General features: G+C 39.9%; 1 protein-coding gene across 1 annotated transcript in view; it reads right to left on the bottom strand.

The window, feature by feature from the left end:
* The window catches only part of MIB1 (MIB E3 ubiquitin protein ligase 1), a 153,462-nt gene that overhangs the window by 75,603 nt on the left and 57,064 nt on the right, over nt 1-20,795 (bottom strand). Inside the window, exons 5-8 of the mRNA XM_062201449.1 lie at nt 19,694-19,760; nt 15,853-16,057; nt 9,451-9,634; nt 1,900-2,044 (exon numbers count right to left, since the gene is read on the bottom strand). Coding sequence (XP_062057433.1) covers nt 1,900-2,044; nt 9,451-9,634; nt 15,853-16,057; nt 19,694-19,760 — 601 coding nt within the window. The remainder of the gene's footprint in view (nt 1-1,899; nt 2,045-9,450; nt 9,635-15,852; nt 16,058-19,693; nt 19,761-20,795) is intronic.

The raw sequence follows: 20,795 nt of genomic DNA, 5'->3' as shown, positions 1-20,795 counted from the left end.
TTATTTCCATCATTGCTATTTTTATATTAGCTATGCTTCAAATAACTACCCAAACAAGCTATATCATTATTATACCAAGCTGCATCAAATGCAATCTTGTAAGTATTCTAAGTTTTCTCCAATTCATGATTCAAAGTTTTAATTTCAGAAAAAGTAGAGAATGGCAAACTAATAATCTAAGATTTACAAGTTATACTAAAGATTATGAATGAACACAATACAAAGGGAGCACAAGGGAACTGAAAAACATTCATGGAAAAGGATAAGCTTATTTTGTACAAAAAAGTTTTGAAATCCAGACAGGTTATTCATAATATGTATTTTCCTTGAACTGTTCGGAAATAACTTTTTACCACAAAACAATTCCTTTTATGCTTTAATCATACAACAGTGACTCCTGGAGCTCAATACTACAGACCAATGATCATGATTCAAAAGTAATACAATCTCTGTAACATTTGGGGATATATTTTAGAGAAATTATCAAATTCAAGTTGGAAATTAACATCTAAATGCTAATAATGCACTTCAGTTAATTGCCAATCAGTATGGAAAAAACAAGAGCAAGTCTGAGATGAATACACAAATCCATATATGAAATTTTTTTTCTAAATATTATCAATATGGAAGTTACCACATTCTACTCCTTAATTCCTACTTAACTAGAAAGAAGAGAGGTCACAAAGTGGGCCAAGTCTACATTATTTGAAAGTAGGATATTAACCATTCTTTAGTCTTACTTTTACCTAGCCTATTATGATATCACCTAACTTCAAGGTAAAAATAAATACTACATGATTTAAACTTGAAGCACACTAGCAAATTACAGGAGGAAAGAAGAGACATAAGCAGAGGAAACAAAGCAGAACAAAAATTAAACTGAAGGTCACATTAATGTTTTCCTTTTGTTTCTTGTCACTTACAGTTCTGTCTTCTTTCCTGGATGGCAACAATGAACACAAAGTGATTGGCAATATGCTATAAAACGAACTGAGTATGTAAATTTGAGCTTAGAGCACAGACAGATCTTGAGAATAAGTCAACCCAAGTACCCAGCACATTCACATTTTAACCTGGTTTTCCACTAACCATGGCATGTATAGCAGTTCTTACTAAATGGTAAAAACATAGCTGATATGTAAAAAATATTCAGGAAGAAAACCCTTATCTAGCAACAATTCCAGAAATAAAAAAAAAAAAATTTAGAAAGTGATGGATCTTTGGCAGAAAACAAAAGTTGTAACTAAAGAGCAGAATGTTCAATTTTAAGCATGTCAGATTTAATATAGAGAAGCCTCTGACGCATCCAAGAAAAAGGATATACTTATGGAACTTTTCCAGAGAGTCCTTCAGCCAGAATGAAGATTGTCTGGCAAGAAAGAGAGGAAAGAAAGAGAGGAAAGAAAGAGAGGAAGGAAAGGAAAGAGAGGAAAGAGAGGAAGGAAGGAAGGAAGGAAGGAAGGAAGGAAGGAAGGAAGGAAGGAAGGAAGGAAAGAAAGAAAGGAAGGAAGGAAGAAAGGAAGAAAGAAAGAAAGAAAGAGAGGAAAGAAAGAGAGGAAAGAAAGAGAGGAAGGAAAGAGAGGAAGGAAAGAGAGGAAAGAAAAAGAAAGAAAGAAAGAAAAGAAAGGAAGAAAGGAAGAAAGAAGGAAAGAAAGAAAGAAGGAAAGAAAGAAAGAAAAAGAAAGAAAGAAAGAAAGAAAGAAAGAAAGAAAGAAAGAAAGAAAGAAAGAAAGAAAGAAAGAAAGAAAGAAAGAAAGAAAAACCTTTCATAAAGATTTTCAAAATTTAACTGGCGCTATATCCAGGAGAAAGTCAACATTATCCAAATAAGAGAACTGGAGAATTATTGCAAAGTTTCTCATATAAACCATAGCACTTTTAATACAATACAAAACATACCACCAGATGCATTGCTAATGGCTGATCCTGCAGATGCCACCTTGGAAACTGCTGCCGGATTATATGTCCAAGATGTTCCACAAACTTCCACCTTTAAATCACTGTCTGAATAGATTTGTTGTACTCGGCCAACTTTGCCTAAAGTCTTGAAATAGGAAAAAAAAACTTTTATTTTCAAATCTAAAATACATGCCATAAAATCAATTCCAATTTTCGTATGTTTGAAGTACTAATTTAACTTTTTCCTAATGAAGAAACTTTTACAGGATAATCATATTCAAATGAGTTATTTATTAGTTACAAATTTTAAAGAATATCCTTTTAAAATATTTAAATAAATACCACTATACATCCGGAAAAATACAAAAGATAACTCACGGAAAACTCTTTTTCATAAAAGAGAATTTATCTACTTATTTCATAAAAAAATTTATTTCATAAAATTTATTTCATAAGAGAATTTATTTCATATAAGAATTTTTCATAAAAATTTATTAAAATATTTTGCTACTTAACCCAACTTTTTAACCCTATAAGATACATCTTGAAAACAACTCAAATAGTCCTACATCCATCATCAATATAGCCTAAAAAAAGAAAATCTGATTTTTTTAAAAGGTTTATTTATTTGAAAGGGGGAGTTAGAGAAGCAGAGGCAGAGAGAGAGAGAGCGAGAGAGAGAGAGAGAGGTCTTCCATCCATTGGTTCACTCCCTAGATGGCCACAATGGCCAGAGCTGCGCCGCGAGGAGACAGGAGCTTCTTCCAGGTCTCTCATGTGAGTGCAGGGGCCCAAGGATCTGGGTCATCTTCTATGCTTTCCCAGGCCATAGCAGAGAGCTGGATAGGAAGTGGAGCAGCTGGGACTTGAACTGGCGCCGATATGAGATGCCAGCACTGCAGGCAGCATTATTACCCACTATGTCACAGTGCCAGCCTCTGATTTTTTGTTTGTTTGTTTGTTTTAAAGATTTATTTATTTATTTGAAAGTCAGAGTTACACAGAGAGAGAAGTAGAGGCAGAGGCGGGGGCCGGGAGGGGAGGGTGGTCTTCCATCCATTGGTTCACTCCCCAGTTGGCTGCAACAGCCGGAGCTGCACCCATCCGAAGCCAGGAGCCAGGAGCTTCTTCCGAGTCTCCCATGTGGGTATAGGGGCCCAAGGGCTTAAGCCATCTTCTACTGCCCTCCCAGGCCACAGGAAAAGAGAGCTGGATTGGAAGTGCAGCAGCTGGGATTCGAACCAGCATTGCAGGCAGCAGCTTTACCTGCTACACCACAGTGCCAGCCTGTATGATGCATATTAATGCATGGAATAAGAAGGGCAGCCAGGTGCAGAGCACAATCAGCAGCATCAGCTTTTACCATGTGGCAGACATTGCTCCAAGAGCAATATATATTGACTCACCTAAAACAGAATCCTGAAATAAAAGTACTAGTAGCCCCATTTGAAACACAGATCCACACTCATTCTCTTAAGTACAACAGAAGAGCAAATAACAATACTGGAAAACTGGTGAGAATAGTAATACCCGACTACTTCCTAACACAGCACTTGAACTCAACTTCTTGAAACTATTCCCTTGATTTCTGGATGACAATCTCACCTGTCTGCCAATTACTTCCCTTTTCTCCACTGACTGGTGTCTTTTTCTTTCTCTGATTCCTAATCTGTTTATTTTCGCCAAATTTTATTCCTTAATTTTCAGTCTTCTTTCTCAAAAACCCTATCCACTAAGACAATTATCACTTTTTAATTCCAAAACAACATACTTCTCTAGCCTGTTCATCCCTTTTCCTCACCTCTGTATCAGTTGATTTTAATGTCTCATTAGGCATTTTCACGTGGAATCTCCCACTATCATCTCAAATTCTATTAGAGTACATGATTTGTTTTTCCCTCCTAAATGCTTTATAAAAAGTACACAAAAATAGACAAGAGTATATTGAATCCTCATGTACCCATCAAATAGTTATAACAGCTACCAGTTCAACTGTCACTGAGCCAAGCTCGTTTCAACTATCCCGCACCCACTTTCCATCCCCATTATTATTATTTCAGTATGTACCTCAAAACAACCCTTTACCATTTCCATAATACTACTTATTATCAGCTCACCCAAAGTTATCAACAATTCTAGATAATAAAATATCAGTGTTCAAATGTTCAACTGCCTTGTAAACAATCCACCTTTTCAGTTTGTTTAAATCAAAATCTAAATAAAGTCCATACAATTTTTTCCTTTGCAAATTATTCACTGAAGAAACAGTGTTATTTGTACTGAATTTTTCTTTTTTGACAGGCAGAGTGGATAGTGAGAGAGAGAGAGACAGAGAGAAAGGTCTTCCTTTTTGCCATTGGTTCACCCTCCAATGGCCGCTGCGGCCAGTGCATCTCACTGATCCGAAGCCAGGAGCCAGGTGCTTCTCCTGGTCTCCCATGCGGGTGCAGGGCCCAAGGACTTGGGCCATCCTCCACTGCCTTCCCGGGTCATAGTAGAGAGCTGGCCTGGAAGAGGGGCAACCGGGATAGAATCCGGCACCCCGACTGGGACTAGAACCCGGTGTGCCGGCGCCGCAAGGCGGAGGATTAGCCTGTTACGCCACGGCGCCGGCCTGTACTGAATTTTTCTAATTGGCGTAGCTTGATAGGTTCACCTGCCCTCTGTATTTGGTTAAGTAAGAAACCCTTCAAAATGGCTGCCAGTCTGCTTAACGTAAGCCTGGAAGCATTTGATAGCTTCCCTGCTATCTGGGATGAGGTTCACTTCCTGCAAAACAGATAAAATAAGCCAGTTCTCCAAAGAGACTGTTTTCTACTTAGGGAAAGTCTATTTCAAAGCCATAAATCTGGGCACTAAAGTTTGTTACTGTTATTAGAATGGTGACCACTTCTAGAGTGTTCCATGGATAGAAGTAGAAAATAAGAGTTTTTGGGTTTGATTATTTTTGTCTTACTATATTTTTAAAGATAAAAATAAATCATGAGTTCATTCTTCCAATTCAACATGAAGAGTACAGAGTTTTTGCTTCACCTCTTCTATATTAAAACTCTAGCTCCTTTTCCCACTGGCAATTTTGGTTCTGAGGCTGCTGGGGTAATGTAATTAGAATAAAACATACAATTGCTTTTTTGCCACAATCAAGAATCTCAAAATGGTATCAACATTATCACATACATTAAGATTCTGAAATATCACCAAATACCCCTTTTCCACATATTTCTTTAGAGAACATTCCTCTAAATGTTATACATTTAGAGGATATACAGTAAGGGCTAGCACTGTGGCTTAGTGAGTTAAGCTGCCACCTGCAATGCCGGCATCCCATATGTGTGCTGGTACAAGTTCTGACTGCTCCATTTCTGATCCAGTTCTCTGCTAACGGACCTGAAAAAGCAGTGTAAAATGGTCCAAGGGGCCAGCACCGTGGACTAGCAGGTAAAGCCACCGCCTGCAATGCCAGCATCACATATGGGTGCTGGTTTGACTCCCGGCTGCTCCTCTTCCCATCCAGCTCTCTGCTATGGCCTGGGAAAGCAGTAGAAGATGGCCCAAGTCCTTGGGCCCCTGCACCCACATGGGAGACCCAGAAGAAGCTCCTGTCTACTGGCTTCGGATCAGCACAGCTCCGGCCACTGTGGCCATTTGGGGAATGAACCAGTGGAGGGAAGACTTCTCTCTCTCTCTCTGCCTCTCCTCTCTCTGTGTAACTCTGACTTTCAAATAAATAAATAAATAAATCTTAAAAAAAAAAGAAATAAAAGCCGGCGCCGCGGCTCACTAGGCTAATCCTCCGCCTTGCGGCGCCGGCACACCGGGTTCTAGTCCCGGTCGGGGCACCGATCCTGTCCCGGTTGCCCCTCTTCCAGGCCAGCTCTCTGCTGTGGCTAGGGAGTGCAGTGGAGGATGGCCCAAGTGCTTGGGCCCTGCACCCCATGGGAGACCAGGAGAAGCACCTGGCTCCTGCCATCGGATCAGCATGGTGCGCAGGCCACAGCGCCTACCACGGCGGCCATTAGAGGGTGAACCAACGGCAAAAGGAAGACCTTTCTCTCTGTCTCTTTCTCACTGTCCACTCTGCCTGTAAAAAAAAAAAAAAAAAAAAGAAAGAAAGAAAAATAAATGGGTAACAACAGTATACCATAATAAAAATCAAATGAGTGTGGTCTTTCTCTATCTCAAAATATCTTAATTTCGCATTGCACAGCAGTAATATTTTCAGACTACAGTTAACTTCAGATAACTGAAACAGCAGAAAGTGAAGCTACAGATAAGGGGGAGAAGGAGTTAACTGTAAAGACAAATATCTGAGTTTAAAAATTACCTCTCTCTACTTGTATGGTTATGTCCATAAGAAACACATTTAGGGAGTCAGTGCTATGGCATGGAGGGTTAAGCTGCTGCCTGTGACACTGACATCCCAAATAAACACCAGTTCATGTGCCCGCTGCTTCACTTCTAATAGAGCTCCCTGCTAAAGTGCCTGAGAGAGCAGCAGGGAAGATTTGGGCCCCTGCTCAGAGACATGGATAGAGCTCCTGGCTCCTGGCTTTGGCCAGGGGTTGCAGCCATTTAAAGAATGAACTAGCAGATGGAAGATCTCTTTCTCTCTCTATCTCTCTGCAACTCTGCCTTTCAAATAAATAAATCTTTTTAAAAAAAAAGTTTAATTTCTTTTGTTTCATTTTACTTTCTTCTTTTGGAGGAGTTCCCTTCTAGATTTTTTTTTTACAATCATATAAAATTTTTGTGTAGTTCCAAATCAAACTTATAAAACAAGACATTTAAAGATATCTTTCCTGTACCTTTGTTTCCTATATCCTTATTCTCTTTTTATACAGCTAACATTTTCTTTAATTTCAGTCTATCCTTCCATCATTTGCTTTTTAAAATATAAAGTCTGTATTGTCCTAATAGTTAGGTTTACTCTGATATTTTTACATATAAACGTATATGAGTATATACATTTATACCTGGCAAGTCATACTGGAGTACCCGCGTTCCATTCCTGGCTCTGACTCCTGACTCAGCTTCCTAGTAATGAAAACCCTAGGAGGCAACATTGACAGCTGACATCATTAGGTTCCTACCATCTATTTGTGAGACCTGAACTGTGTTCCTGGCTCCTGGTTCCTCACTACAGCCATGGCCCAGCCCCAGCCACTGTATACATTTGGGCAGTACACTAGTGGATAGGAGTGTTCTCCCTCCCTCTTTTCCTGTGTTTCAAATAATTTTTAAAAATTTTTAAAATACATCGTCTCATTTCCCTTATATGTCCAATTCATATGTACCTTTAACCTCTACCTCTATCATTATTTTTTTTTTTTAATTTGAGGGTCAGAGAGACAAAGACACATAGAGAGAGCTCCCTCACTGGTTCACTCCCCAAATGTCATCAGGGGCCCTGGGGCCAAAGCTGGGAGACAGGCACTTAATCCAGGTCTCGCAATTATTTGAGCCATCAATGTTACCTACCTGAGTTCACATTAACAGGAAATTGGAATCAGGAGCTGAAGATGAAATACATCAAAATCAGGCTCAGGCATCCAGCCACCAGTTTAATCTTATGTCCCCTACAGACTTTAACACGGACCTATTTTCTTTCATCCCAAACTGGACTCCACAATATTCCTCTTGGGTTCAGCTGTCACAGTATTACTAAACTACACTAGTCCAGGAATACTTGTTGGCTATTTTGGAGTGAGTCCTCCTGTTCTCAAGTCTATGAAGTGCACCATTAATTCATTCTGCTGCCACACAGACAGATGTAGACCCAGAAGCTGTTAGTGGTTTATCTCAACTCATTCACATTTTTAAGGCTCAACAGACTACTCTCTCTAGCTTTGTTATAGACATTTATGACTTCGTTGCAGGGAAGGGGATATACTAACCTAGTAGTTTGTTTTATCAAGAGGATCTGAGAAGATTCAAAATCTATACTACCTACCGGAATATCAGAATTCCCTTCTAGAAATTATCTAGAAGTTTTAGTTTTATAGCAGTTTTATACAGCAGAAATAGTACTTAGGCTCTAAAGTCAAACAGATTTGGGTTCAAAATTCCAGTGCAGAGTTTTACTTCAAGTCTTATCAGGAGCCAAACTCAGGTTATAGCAACAGCAGCGCCAGATGCTAGTAACCAGACCACCAGTTCAGCTCTGATTTTCTCATCTTTAAATTAAGGATGCCATACCACCACCTACTTACAATATTGCTAACACAACACTTGTATCTGTGTACATTTGCATACATGAATGCTGAACAAATTACAAAGTGTCTTTGAATGAAAGCACTACCACAAAGGATTTCTTCTTTTATATTTTGTTCACTACTGGATCCCTGAAGCCCAACAGACACACGATGGACTAATGGGGGAAGTGGACAAGAAGGACAGGGAGCAGAGACAGAACAAGATGAGAAGGGAGTAGCTAGGGCAGGAACTGGGGCAGCGTAGAAAGAAAAGGTGAAACTGGACAGGAGAGAGGGATTAGCCAACACAGCAGAGTAGGGTTAATTGGATACTAAAGGGACAGGAGTGGAAGTACACAGCATAGAACAGAAGCATTAAATGGTACAAATGGAGGGACAAATAGGATGGGAGCTGGGACTTGATGAGACAAGAGGGAAAAGGGGCAAAAAGGAAGACTTTTCAGGGCACAGGACAAGACAGCATGCAGGGTAGCAGGAGGAAACAGGGCAGTACAGAAGTGACAAAGAGTAGAATGGATGAAGAGAGGGAAGAATACACGAAATTATCTGTTATTAACCATATGATGAAAAACTGCATTGGACGAATAAACACAAAGTGAAACTACAGCTCTCTGGGAACAAAGCATCCTCACAAGGTGCACATATTGATCTGCAGGTCCCCAAAGCAGGAAGTCATAGTCATCCAGCAGCGCTGGAAACTGGATAAGCACATTCTATCTCATTCTGAGGTTAAGCATCAGGAGAGCCTTTGTTGCCATATACCATTATCACATTCCCCACTAACAACTCTATCAAAAAATATTAACTACAGGGCCAGCGCTGTGGCACAGCGGGTTAACGCCCTGGCCTGAAGCACCGGCATCCCATATGGGCGCCAGTTCAAGACATGCTGCTCCACTTCCAATCCAGCTCTCTGCTGTGGCCTCAGAAGGCAGTAGAAGATGGCCCAAGTCCTTGGGCCCCTGAGCCCATGTGGGAGACCCGGAAGAAGCTCCTGGCTCCTGGTTCCTGGCTTCGGATTAGTGCAGCTCCGGCCATTGCAGCCAGTTGGGGAGTGAACCATCAGATGGAAGACTTCTCTTCCTCTCTCTGCCTCTCCTCTCTCTGTGTAATTCTGACTTTCAAATAAATAAATAAACCTTTCAAATGAAAAAAAATATTAACTACAGCCCTTTATGAATTTTCTCTATCTAAACAAAAGGCACAAGTATACTTAGCTGTCCTCTGAGAGTACAATTCTAAGAAGGTTCATGCCAATTTAGCTTCTAAAATTAATTCACTTTTAAAAACTACATAAGCACAATATAATTCCTGGTCAAACTATTTTATACATACTTACTGGAAGCATTGCTTCGGCCCATTCACCATGTCCTCTCTGTAGAAGTTTAATTCTTTCCAGATCATAACAAACTTGTACAAGGTCACCCACTTGAAACTGCGAGGTACCCCCTTCTGCACCTTGAGCAGCATCTCCACTTCGGACAATGTTTGCTTTAGTGAGAACTGCAGGATTAAATGTCCACCTATAAGAGCAAAGCAAAACTCAAAATGGGTAAGCTTACTAAATTTTAATACAACACTCTATTTCTTTCTCTGTTTTCATTTCTCATTACACAACATTCTTTTTTTTTTTTTTAAACTTTCATTTAATGAATACAAATTTCCAAAGTACAGCTTATGGATTACAATGGCTTCCCCCCTCCCATAACTTCCCTCCCACCCGCAACCCTCCCCTTTCCCGCTCCCTCTCCCCTTCCATTCACATCAAGATTCATTTTCAATTCTCCTTATATACAGAAGATCAGTTTAATATATATTAAGCAAAGATTTCAACAGTTTGCCCCCACATAGCAACAAAAAGTGAAAAAATACTATTGGAGTACTAGTTATAGCATTAAATAACAGTGTACAGCACATTAAAGACAGAGATTCTACATGATATTTTTTAAAAATTAATTAATTTTCTAATTATATACTGAAGTGATCTTCTGTATATAAAGAGAATTGGAAATGAAAAAAAAACAACCTGGTGTTAAAATGGAAATGGCATAGAAAATTAATTAATTTGAAAAAAAACTATGTAGGATCTCTGTCTTTAATGTGCTGTACATTGCTATTTAATGCTATAATTAGTAACCCAATGGTAGTTTTTTCACTTTATGGTGCTATATGGGCAAAATGTTGAAATCTTTACCTAATATATACTAAACTGATCTTCTGTATAAAAAAAAAAAATTAATTAATTTTCTATGCCATTTCCGATTTAACACTAGGTTGTTTTTTTTTTCATTTCCAATTATCTTTATATACAGAAGATCGATTCTGTATATACTTAGTAAAGATTTCATCAGTTTGCACTCACACAGAAACACAAAGTGTAAAATACTGTTTCAGTACTAGTTATAGCATCAATTCACATTAGACAACACATTAAGGACAGATCCCACATGAGACGTAAGTACACAGTGACTCCTGTTGCTGATTTAACAATTTGACACTCTTGTTTATGGCGTCAGTAATCTCCCTAGGCTCTAGTCATGAGTTGCCAAGGCTATGGAAGCCTTTAGAGTTCGCCAACTTTGATCTTATTCCGATAGGGTCATAGTCAACGTGGAAGTTCTCTCCTCCCTTCGGAGAAAGGTACCTCCATCTTTGATGGCCCCGTTCTTCCCACTGGGATCTCACTCACAGAGATCTTTCATTTAGGTCTTTCTTCTTTTTTTTCTTTTCCATGGTGTCTTGGCTTTCCATGCTACAATACTCTCATGGGCTCTTGAGCCAGGTCCGAATGCCTTAAGGGCATATCATTTGGTTTCCCTGATTGGTGACAACTAACTGAGCACCAAAGGGGAAACCTGTTGAAGTGAAATGGACACTATAAGAAACAAGGACCTGATCAGCTCTTGTCCTGGGTCTTGATGTACAATGTAATACTTTATCCTTTTTAGTATTTTTTGTTGTTGTTATTGTTCTAGTACTAGTGGTTGAACTCTGTAATTAACACACAATTATTCTTAGGTGTTTAAATTTTAACTGAAAAGTGATCCCTGTTAAATATAAGAGTGGGAAAAAGAGAGGGAGAAGATGTACAATTTGGGACATGCTCAATCGGACTTGCCCCAAATGGTGGAGTTAGAAAGTTAGAAATGTGCCAGGGGATTCCAATACAATCCCATCAAGGTGGCATGTACCAATGTCATCTCACTAGTCCAAGTGATCAATTTCAGTTCACAATTGATGACTCTGATAGGTCTAAGAGTCAAATGGATCACACAAACAAGACTAGTGTCTGCTAATACTAACTGATAGAATCAAAAAGGGAGAGAAAGATCCAACATGGGAAGTGGGATACACAGCAGACTCATAGAATGGCAGATGTCCTAAACAACACTCTGGCCTCAGAATCAGCCCTTAAGGCATTCGGCTCTGACTCAAGAGCCCATTACACAACATTCTTAAACACTGCAAGGACAAAAAACATACACATTGCAATCTCTTGCAATTACTCTCTGAACAATTTGTATTTCTTTTTTATAACTGTATTATACAATTTTGAGAGAAGAATCAGATACAATCACAGCAACCTAATGCAAGCATTAATATTTTATTATGTTTTGTCTAGATATATTATCCATTGCATGTTTTTAAAAACTGTTGTCCAAACTCACAGATTAGCAGTTGTCCTAAACAGCACTCTGGCCTCAGAATCAGCCCTCAAGGCATTTGGATCTGGCTGAAGAGCCCATGAGAGTATTTTAGGCATAGAAGGCCAAGACACTCTGGCAAAACAAAACAAAACAAAACAAAACAAAAAACCCTAAATGAAAGATCTCTGCGAGTGAGATCCCAGTGGAAAGAACGGGCCATCAAAGATGGAGGTACCTTTCTCTGAAGGGAAGAGAGAACTTCCACTTTGAGTATGACCTTGTCTAAATAACATCAGAGTTGGCGAACTCAAAAGGCTTCCATAGCCTTGGCAGCTCATGACTAGAGCCTAGGGAGATTACTGACGCCATAAACAAGAGTGTCAATTTGTTAAGTCAACAACAGGAGTCACTGTGCACTTACTCCCCATGTAGGATCTCTGTCCTTAATGTGTTGTACAATGTGAATTAATGCTATAACTAGTACTGAAACAGTACTTTACACTTTGTGTTTCTGTGTGGGTGCAAACTGTTGAAATCTTTACTTAATATATATTAAATTAATCTTCTGTATATAAAGAGAATTGAAAATGAATCTTGATGTGAATGGAATGGGGAGGGAGCGGGAGATGGTAGGGGTGCAGGTGGGAGGGAAGTTATGGGAGGGAAAAAGCCACTGTAATCCAAAAGCTATACTTTGGAAATTTGTATTTATTAAATAAAAGTTAAAAAAAAAAAAACTGCTGTAAAAATAATATACAATCATTATTAAAAATTCAATCATTTCAGAAAAATGAAAGTGAAAGTGAGAATCCTAATTTCACACAGATACAGCTGGATCACCCTTACTACTCCACTGGAAATCACTATTAATGCTCTATTGTGTATCATTACAGATCGTCCATCAATATGCTGAGTTATACAATGTATATCATTCAGTACATTGACAGAATTAAAGAATATTTATTTTCTCTATAAAATATGTGACTTGTTTTTTCAAAGAATGCATGGTGGAAGACTTAATTTTCAATGTCACAGCTATAGATCTACGTATTTAAATTTAACAACCACAAAGTACCCCAGCCCATAGCCTGGAGATATACTAATGTACTTAACCATTCTCCTATGAACTAGCATTTAAAGTCCTTCCAACTTTTCACTAGTATGTATAGTATTATACACAACATTTCTACATATGAATCATTGTGCACACAGAATCAGTATTTCACTATAAATTCTTTTTTTTTTTTTTAATTTTTTGACAGGCAGAGTTAGACAGTGAGAGAGAGAGAGAGAGAGAGAGAGAGAGAAAGGTCTTCCTTCCATTGGTTCACTCCCCCTAATGGCTGCCATGGCAGGCGCTGCACGCCGATCCAAAGCCAGGAGCCGGTTGCTTCCTCCCGGTCTCCCATGTGGGTACAGGGACCCAAGCACTTGGGCCATCCTCCACTGCCCTCCCAGGCCACAGCAAAGAGCTGGACTGGAAGAGGAGCAACTGGGACTAGTACCCGGTGCCCCAACCGGGACTAGAACGAGGGGTGCTGGCGCCACAGGCGGAAGATTAGCCTAGTGAGCCACGGCGCTGGCCCTCACTATAAATTCTTAGAACTACCTGATCAAAGATGTATTTGCTGGGGCATTGGGGCACAACAAATTTACCACCTGTATTCCATATGGGCACTGGTTCAATTCCCGGCTACTCCACTTCCAAGCAAGCTCCTGCTAATGTTCCTTGGAAAGCAGCCAAAGATGGCCCAAGTGCTTGGGCCCCTGCACCCATGTGGGAGATCCAGATGGAGTTGCAGACTCCTGACCCAGCCCTGGACATTGCAGCCATTTTGGCAATGAACCAGTGAATAGAAGATCTCTCTCTCTCTCTCTCTCTCTTTCTCTCTCTCTCTCCCTTTGTCTCTGCACTCTACCTTCCAAATAAATAAATAAATCTTTTTAAAAAGTATTTGTTTATAAATCAGAGTCAACTACTCTACAAAAAAAAGTACCATTTCATCTTACTATTGCCAATTTCATGGATTAAAAATAGTATCTAGTTTTAATTTGCTATGAATGAATATTTTACATTTGTAACCACTGTATCAAAACAAATCTGAATTCTGATTTCTTTACTATACAAAGGTATTTTTCCATGCTTCTCCTATCTTCAAACTGTCATTTTAATGATTACTTAATCCTCTACCAAACAGATGCCTCAATATAACACACTTCCCCCAATACCAAATTGAACTCCAGAAATCAAAAAAAGGGTGGGTTCTTTTGTCAGCTAAGTTTCTACTGTACTAGCATGTTATACCCTCTTAATTCACATGGGTAATAGCATATTAAAAACAACTCTGAGAGGTCACACCATATGAAAACATATTTACTAAGTTCCTGTAACCAAGTAACCCTAAAAATAGAGTAGTGTCTCTGAAGTTAAGAATAAACATCAGATATACAAGTTTTCTTTTCAGCCTTATCAACCATTCTCAGTACTCTTTCTCACTGTCAATACTGCAAAATTCACCAGACTTACTTTGGTGCCTGAACACAGCAATACTGACTCAAGCTGCTTTCTCTGCCTTGACTATTTCCCTGTCCTGGAAAAACCTAGCTCACCTTCTAAACCTACTCCAAGTATTAATTTTCTCTCTGAAGTTTTTCTCTGATTGGCCCATTAGAGATGATTACTCAAAAAAAAAGGCTAGTAGACAGATCTTGGATTTTTTTTTTTTTTTAAGATTTATTCTATTTATTTGAAAGACAGACTTACAGAGAGGTAGAGACAGAGAGAGGTCTTCTATCCGCTGGTTCACTCCCCAGATGGCCACAAAGGCCAGAGCTGAGCCAATCTGAAGCCAGGAGCCAGGAGCTTCCTCCAGGTCTCCCATACAGGTGCAGGAGCCCAAGGACTTGGGCCAGCTTCCACTGCTTTCCTGCAGAGAGCTAGATCAGAAGTGGAGCAGCCGGGACTAGAACTGGCACCCATATGGGATGCCGGCGCTTCAGGCCAGGGCTTTAACCCGCTGTGCCACAATGCCAGCCCTGGATGTTTTTACTATAAAGAAATGTTAGGGGCTGGTGCTGTGGTATAGGCCACTGCTGTGGCCTGCAGTGCTAGCATCTCATATGGGCACCGGTTCCAGTCCCAGCTGCTCCACTTCCAATCCAGCTCTCTACTATGATCTGGGAAAGCAGTGGAAGATGGCCCAAGTCCTTGGGCCACTGCATCTGCTTGGGAGACCCGGAAGAAGCTCCTGGCTCCTAGCTTCAGATTGGCTCAGCTCCAGCCATTGAGGACATTTGGGGAGTGAACCAGTGGATGGAAGACCGACCCCTCTCTCCCGCTCTCTCTCCCCCCCCCCTCTCTCTGCCTCTGTCTTCTGTAACTCTGCCTTTCAAATAAATAAACAAATCTTTTTAAAAAAAGGAAATGTTAAGTACTTGAAAGAATAAATATATTTACCCTGATTGGGCGTTATACAATTTGTAATAAAACATCACACAGAAAATACTCCAAAAATATGCACAATTTTTATTTTTATTTTAAATTTTTTAAATACAAAAAAATTTTAATGACTGCTCTTTCTCTCAGAATACTCTGCTTTACCTACCTATCATATTACATCCAACATTTTATTGCAGTGAGAAAACACATACAATTCTATATCACTTATAACAGTTTATGTGTACACGTTTAGTGCAAAGGAGAGCTGTGTTATCAAGAGATCACCCTGGAGACAGTGGCCAGAGGAAATTTCACTTTCTCTCATTTAGGATAGATTCATATAGCCCTTTATGAACACAGAAATTCTTAGATATTCATAAACTTAATAATCACATAACATATTCTACTTCTGAAGGGAAAATAAAATGGGTATAGAATATTGTATCATAACTACACCCAGATAAATTCACATATACACATAATGCACAAAATTCCTACCATCTGTTCCCTTCCACCTTATCAAAGTACTCTAGGTTTCTACCGTCTTAAGAGCTACCTTTAATGAATCTATGGTTACAGTACCATAGATTTAAGACTCTCTTCTCTATATACTAACTTTATTTACAATTATCAGAAGTTGAGAAATATCACCAACCTATTGCCACTTGGATATTGTACTACAATGTCATGATCTTCATCAATGCCGCAAACAGTTCCAGTTGTAGTTAAAGTCTCAAACATTCCATCAGTCCATCCTCCATGACCATGCTGCAAAGACTGTACAATTTCTAGGTCAAGATCTATATTCACCAGGTCACCAATCTGCAATCCACCAGGATTCCTGTTGCCATTCTGCTCACCTGTATTTTCAAGGGAAAGAAAAGAAATAACATGAAACTGCATTATTTTTTAGAAGAATATTCTCTAAATATTTAGGTATTGTATAATCATAAAATCTTTTAAGAATTTACTATATATCAAACTGTAGAACTGACAGTTAAAAAAAATCAGACTTGACAACTGAAATAACACAATGATTTTATACAAAGACTAAGAAGAATCAAAAGCCTACTGAACTCTGTAAAAATACAAAGTTCTGGATATTGAAAATATTTATTTCTCTACCTGAATGACTTGTTAACCAACACTACACAAGAATCACGATAACTAACCTGGACAGAGCAGATGATATGGTATAGCAGGTTAAGCCATTGCCTAGGACATCCATATCCAATACTCAAGTGCCAGTTCAAGACCCAGCTACTCTGCTTTTGATCTAGCTTCCTGATAATGCACCTGATGATGCACCAGCAGATGATAGCCCAAGTGCTATCCTGTCACTCAAGTGAATTCCTGCCACTCATGTGGGAGACCTAGATGAAGTTCCAAGTTCCTGGCGTTGGCCTGGGCCAACCCTAGCCACTGGGGTCATCTGGGGAGTGAACCAGAAGATGGAACATCTCTCCCTCCCCCATCTTTTCCTTTCTATCATTCTGCTCAAGTCAATAAAATTTTTTTAAAAACCCTTCAGTTATTTTTTCTCCAAAGCACAAATATTTATTAATAAGTGTTTACTTTATTTTGAAAGATTTATTTATTTCATTTGAAAGGCAGAGTTACAGAGAGGCAGGGGTGGGGGGTCTTCCATCCACTGGTTCACACCCCATATGGCTATAATGGCTAGAGCTACACTGATCCAAAGCCAGGAACCAGAAACTTCTTCCAGTTCTCCAACATGGATGCAGGGGCCCAAGGCCTTGAGCCATCTTCCACTGCTTTCCCAGGCCATAACGGAGAGCTGAATCATAAGTGGAGCAGCCGGGACTTGAACCAGTACCCAGCCCTTTAGGTGGTGGCTTTACTGCTATGCCACAGCACCAGCCCCAAATGTTTATTATTAATTTTGCCTAACGAGTACTTTAACTATTTTATTTCAGTTTTTTTTTTTTTTTTTTTTTTTTTTTTTTTTTTTTTTATGTATTTGAAAGGTAGAGTTAGAGAGAGAGAGAGAGAGAGAGACGGAGGGAGAGACAGAGATCTTCCCTCCACTGGTTCATTCCCCAAATGGCCACAGTGGCCAGGGCTAGGCCAAGCTAAAGCTGAAGCCAGGAGGGCGGAGCCTTTTCTGGTTTCTCATGTGGGTGCTGGGGCCCAAGCACTTGGGTCATCTTTCACTCCTTTCCCAGATGCATTAGCAGAGAGCTGGATAAGAAGTGTAGCAGCGGGGCCGGTGCCGTGGCTCACTTGGTTAATCCTCCGCCTGCAGTGCCGGCATACCATATGGGTGCCGGGTTCTAGTCCCAGTTGCTCCTCTTCCGGTCCAGCTCTCTGCTGTGGCCTGGGAGGGCAGTGGAGGATGGCCCAAGTGCTTGAGCCCCTGCACCCACATGGGAGACCAGGAAGAGGCACCTGGCTCCTGGCTTCGGACTGGCGCAGTGCACCGGCCATGGCGATCATTTGGGGGGTGAACCAGTGGAGGGAAGACCTTTCTCTCTGTCTCTCTCACTATCTGACTCTGCCTGTCAAATAAAAAAAAAAAAAAGAAGAAGTGTAGCAGCCAGGCTTCGAACCTGTATCAGCATGGGACCTCAGCGTCACCAGCCCCATTTGTAACTATTCCAAAGTCTACTCCATAGATTACTTTCAGAAACTAGTTCCGAGTTAAATGATTCATGATCATCAAATACTAGGCTGAAGGATCCAAAAAATGCATGTTGATCCCACATTTTTCTAATGAATGCAAGACATAAAACAAGAAAGTTTCTGAAAACAAGAGAAATGGATGACCTCATCAGAAAAATGAGTATTTTTTCCTACATTCTACTTTTCTTAATAAAACAGGGCCAGGGGCCGGCGCCGTGGCTCACTCGGTTAATCCTCCACCTGCGGCACCGGCATCCCATATGGGCGACGGGTTGTAGTTCCGGTTGCTCCTCTTCCAGTCCAGCTCACCGGGAGGGCAGTAGAGGATGGCCCACGTGCTTGGGCCCCTGCACCCACATGGGAGACCAGGAAGAAGCACCTGGTTCCTGGCTTCAGATCAGTGCAGTTCCAACCATAGCAGCCATTTGAGGGGTAAACCAAGGGAAGGAAGACCTTTCTCTCTGTCACTCTCTCTGTCTATAACTCTACCTGTCAAATAAATTAATAATAATAATAAAAACAGTAAAATAAAATAGTTCTTTGAAAAAAGAATAAAACAGGGCCAGTGCTGTGGCATAACAGGTTAAGCTGCCACCTGCAGCACCGGCATCCCATTCGGGCACAGGTTCAAGTCCCATCTGCTCCACTTCCAATCCAGTTCCCTGCTAATGCACCTGGGAAAGCAGTGGAAAATGGCCCAAGTGCTTGGGCCTCTGCATCCACAGGGGAGACGCAGAAGAAGCTCCTGGCTCCTGGTTTCAGACTGGCTCAGTTCCAGCTGTTGCAGCCATTTGGGGTGTGAACTGATGGATGGAAGATTCTCTCTCTCTCTCTCTTCTTCCCTCCCTCCCTCCCTCTCTCTGTAACTCTGCCTTTCAAACAAAAAATAAATAAATATTTTTTAAAAATTTAAAGTATGCGGCCGGCGCCGTAGCTCAACAGGCTAATCCTCGACCTAGCAGCGCCAGCACACGGGGTTCTAGTCCCAGTCGGGGCACCGGATTCTGTCCCGGTTGCCCCTCTTCCAGGCCAGCTCTCTGCTGTGGCCCGGGAGTGCAGTGGAGGATGGCCCAAGTGCTTGGGCCCTGCACCAGCATGGGAAACCAGGAGAAGCACCTGGCTCCTGGCTTCGGATCAGCGTGGTGCGCCGGCCACGGGGGCCATTGGAAGGTGAACCAACGGCTAAAGGAAGACCTTTCTCTTTGTCTCTCTCTCTCTCACTGTCCACTCTGCCTGTCAAAAAAAAAAAAATTTAAAGTATGCTGCAAGAATATTGTAGTTTTTACCAAAAAGACAAGGAAAATGACTTGGAAAGTGGAAAACACAAGGCTCATTAGCAAATAAAGCGTTCAAAAACTAAAGATATAATCAGAAAATATTGAGAAATGTTCATTCCAACAACAAAAATTTTAAAATGAACTTAGTATTGATCTATTTTTATTTTAATGATACATGAAATTATATTGTCACCTTAACTTGAAGCTGTTCTTGTATTAAGAAAGTAATTTTACAGAAATTCTAAGAATTTATATAATCACTAAATTGTCAAATTCTATTCTCAAAAGTGGATGAATACAACATTGATGTATTGCAATTCAAAATTTTTCAATGATGTAAGTTTATGGTTAAAAAACTAAGGTTTCAATTATATACTAAGACCTAAATGGTATATCAATTCTAAAGAGTTTAAGACCCCTTCTGATGCTAAATAAATCAAAAAAAGGAACAAACAGCTTAAAACCAAAGAAATATTTCTCTAAGTAAGTTTAATGGTAATTAATTTTTAATCCAATTTAAACATTATACTGACACTTCACCATTAATCAGAAATTTTCTTTAATCTTCTAACTCACCAAGCACAGGGCAGTGATCTCTGTAGAAAGAACCTCCTTTGGCATCCTGGACACACTTCAGATCAGACTAAGAAGAAAAGAACCAGAAAAATTACCCATGAAAACTTCAAATACAGGGCATTACCTGAAACAGGCAAAATGTTCATTCAGAACATACCCACAACTTCAGTCATCTGGGTTACCAATCACAATAAGCATGGCTTTCAAAAGCACCAGTCAAAAACTATAAACCTGACTCTAGATACACAGGATGTATTTTAGGTACCATTAGCTTGCTTTAAAGTTCAGGATTATGTACATGAATCTTTACACATGCTTTTAAAAAGAACTACAGTAAATACCTAGCATTTAAAATGTATATAATACTTCCATTTCAGACACTTTTACCAAAAACAAACAAAACAACTCATTTTATCTCTTAAATAGACTTTATGAGATATATAAGTATAAAGCAAATACAAATTTATTTTGTATAAAAGGAAAATGAAGACAAGGAAAGGAAATAATCCAAAACTCAATAGTCCAAAGTAGGGGCTGCCACCACCTGTGGTGCCAGCATCCCATATGGGCGTTGGTTCAAGTCCCAGCTGCTCTACTTCCTATACAGCTCTCTGCTATGGCCTGGGAAAGCAGTGGGAGATGGTTCAAATGCTTGGGCCCCTGTATGAATGTGGGACACACAGATGCTCCTGGCTCCTGGCTTCAGATCAGCCCAGCTCCAGCCACTGAAGCCATTTGGGGAGTCAACCAGCAGGTGGAAGACTTCTTTCTCTCTCTCTGCACTCCCTCTCTGTAACCCTGCCTTTCAAATAAACAAATAAACCTTAAAAAAGAAAAAAAAAAAAAAAAAGTCCAAAGTGAAAAGGATTGAACCAAATCCAGTCTTCTGATTCCTTGTTAATTTTCCTATTTATATCAAACTTAGGCCTTATTTTACCCTAAATTGGTTAACTGACATTCCTTTCAACTTATCTTTTTTAAGAAAACAAATTATCTGAACGGAGAAGTATTTGTGATATAATAAAAAGTACCTAAAATACACGGACTAAGAACAACAATTTTGGGTGTTACTATGAACATTTAAAGGTAGATTTACCTAAAG

This window comes from Lepus europaeus, chromosome 9 (assembly GCF_033115175.1).
Source record: "Lepus europaeus isolate LE1 chromosome 9, mLepTim1.pri, whole genome shotgun sequence".
NCBI classification, from domain to species: Eukaryota; Metazoa; Chordata; class Mammalia; order Lagomorpha; family Leporidae; genus Lepus; species Lepus europaeus.
This window is presented reverse-complemented; position numbering and strand designations above follow the sequence as displayed.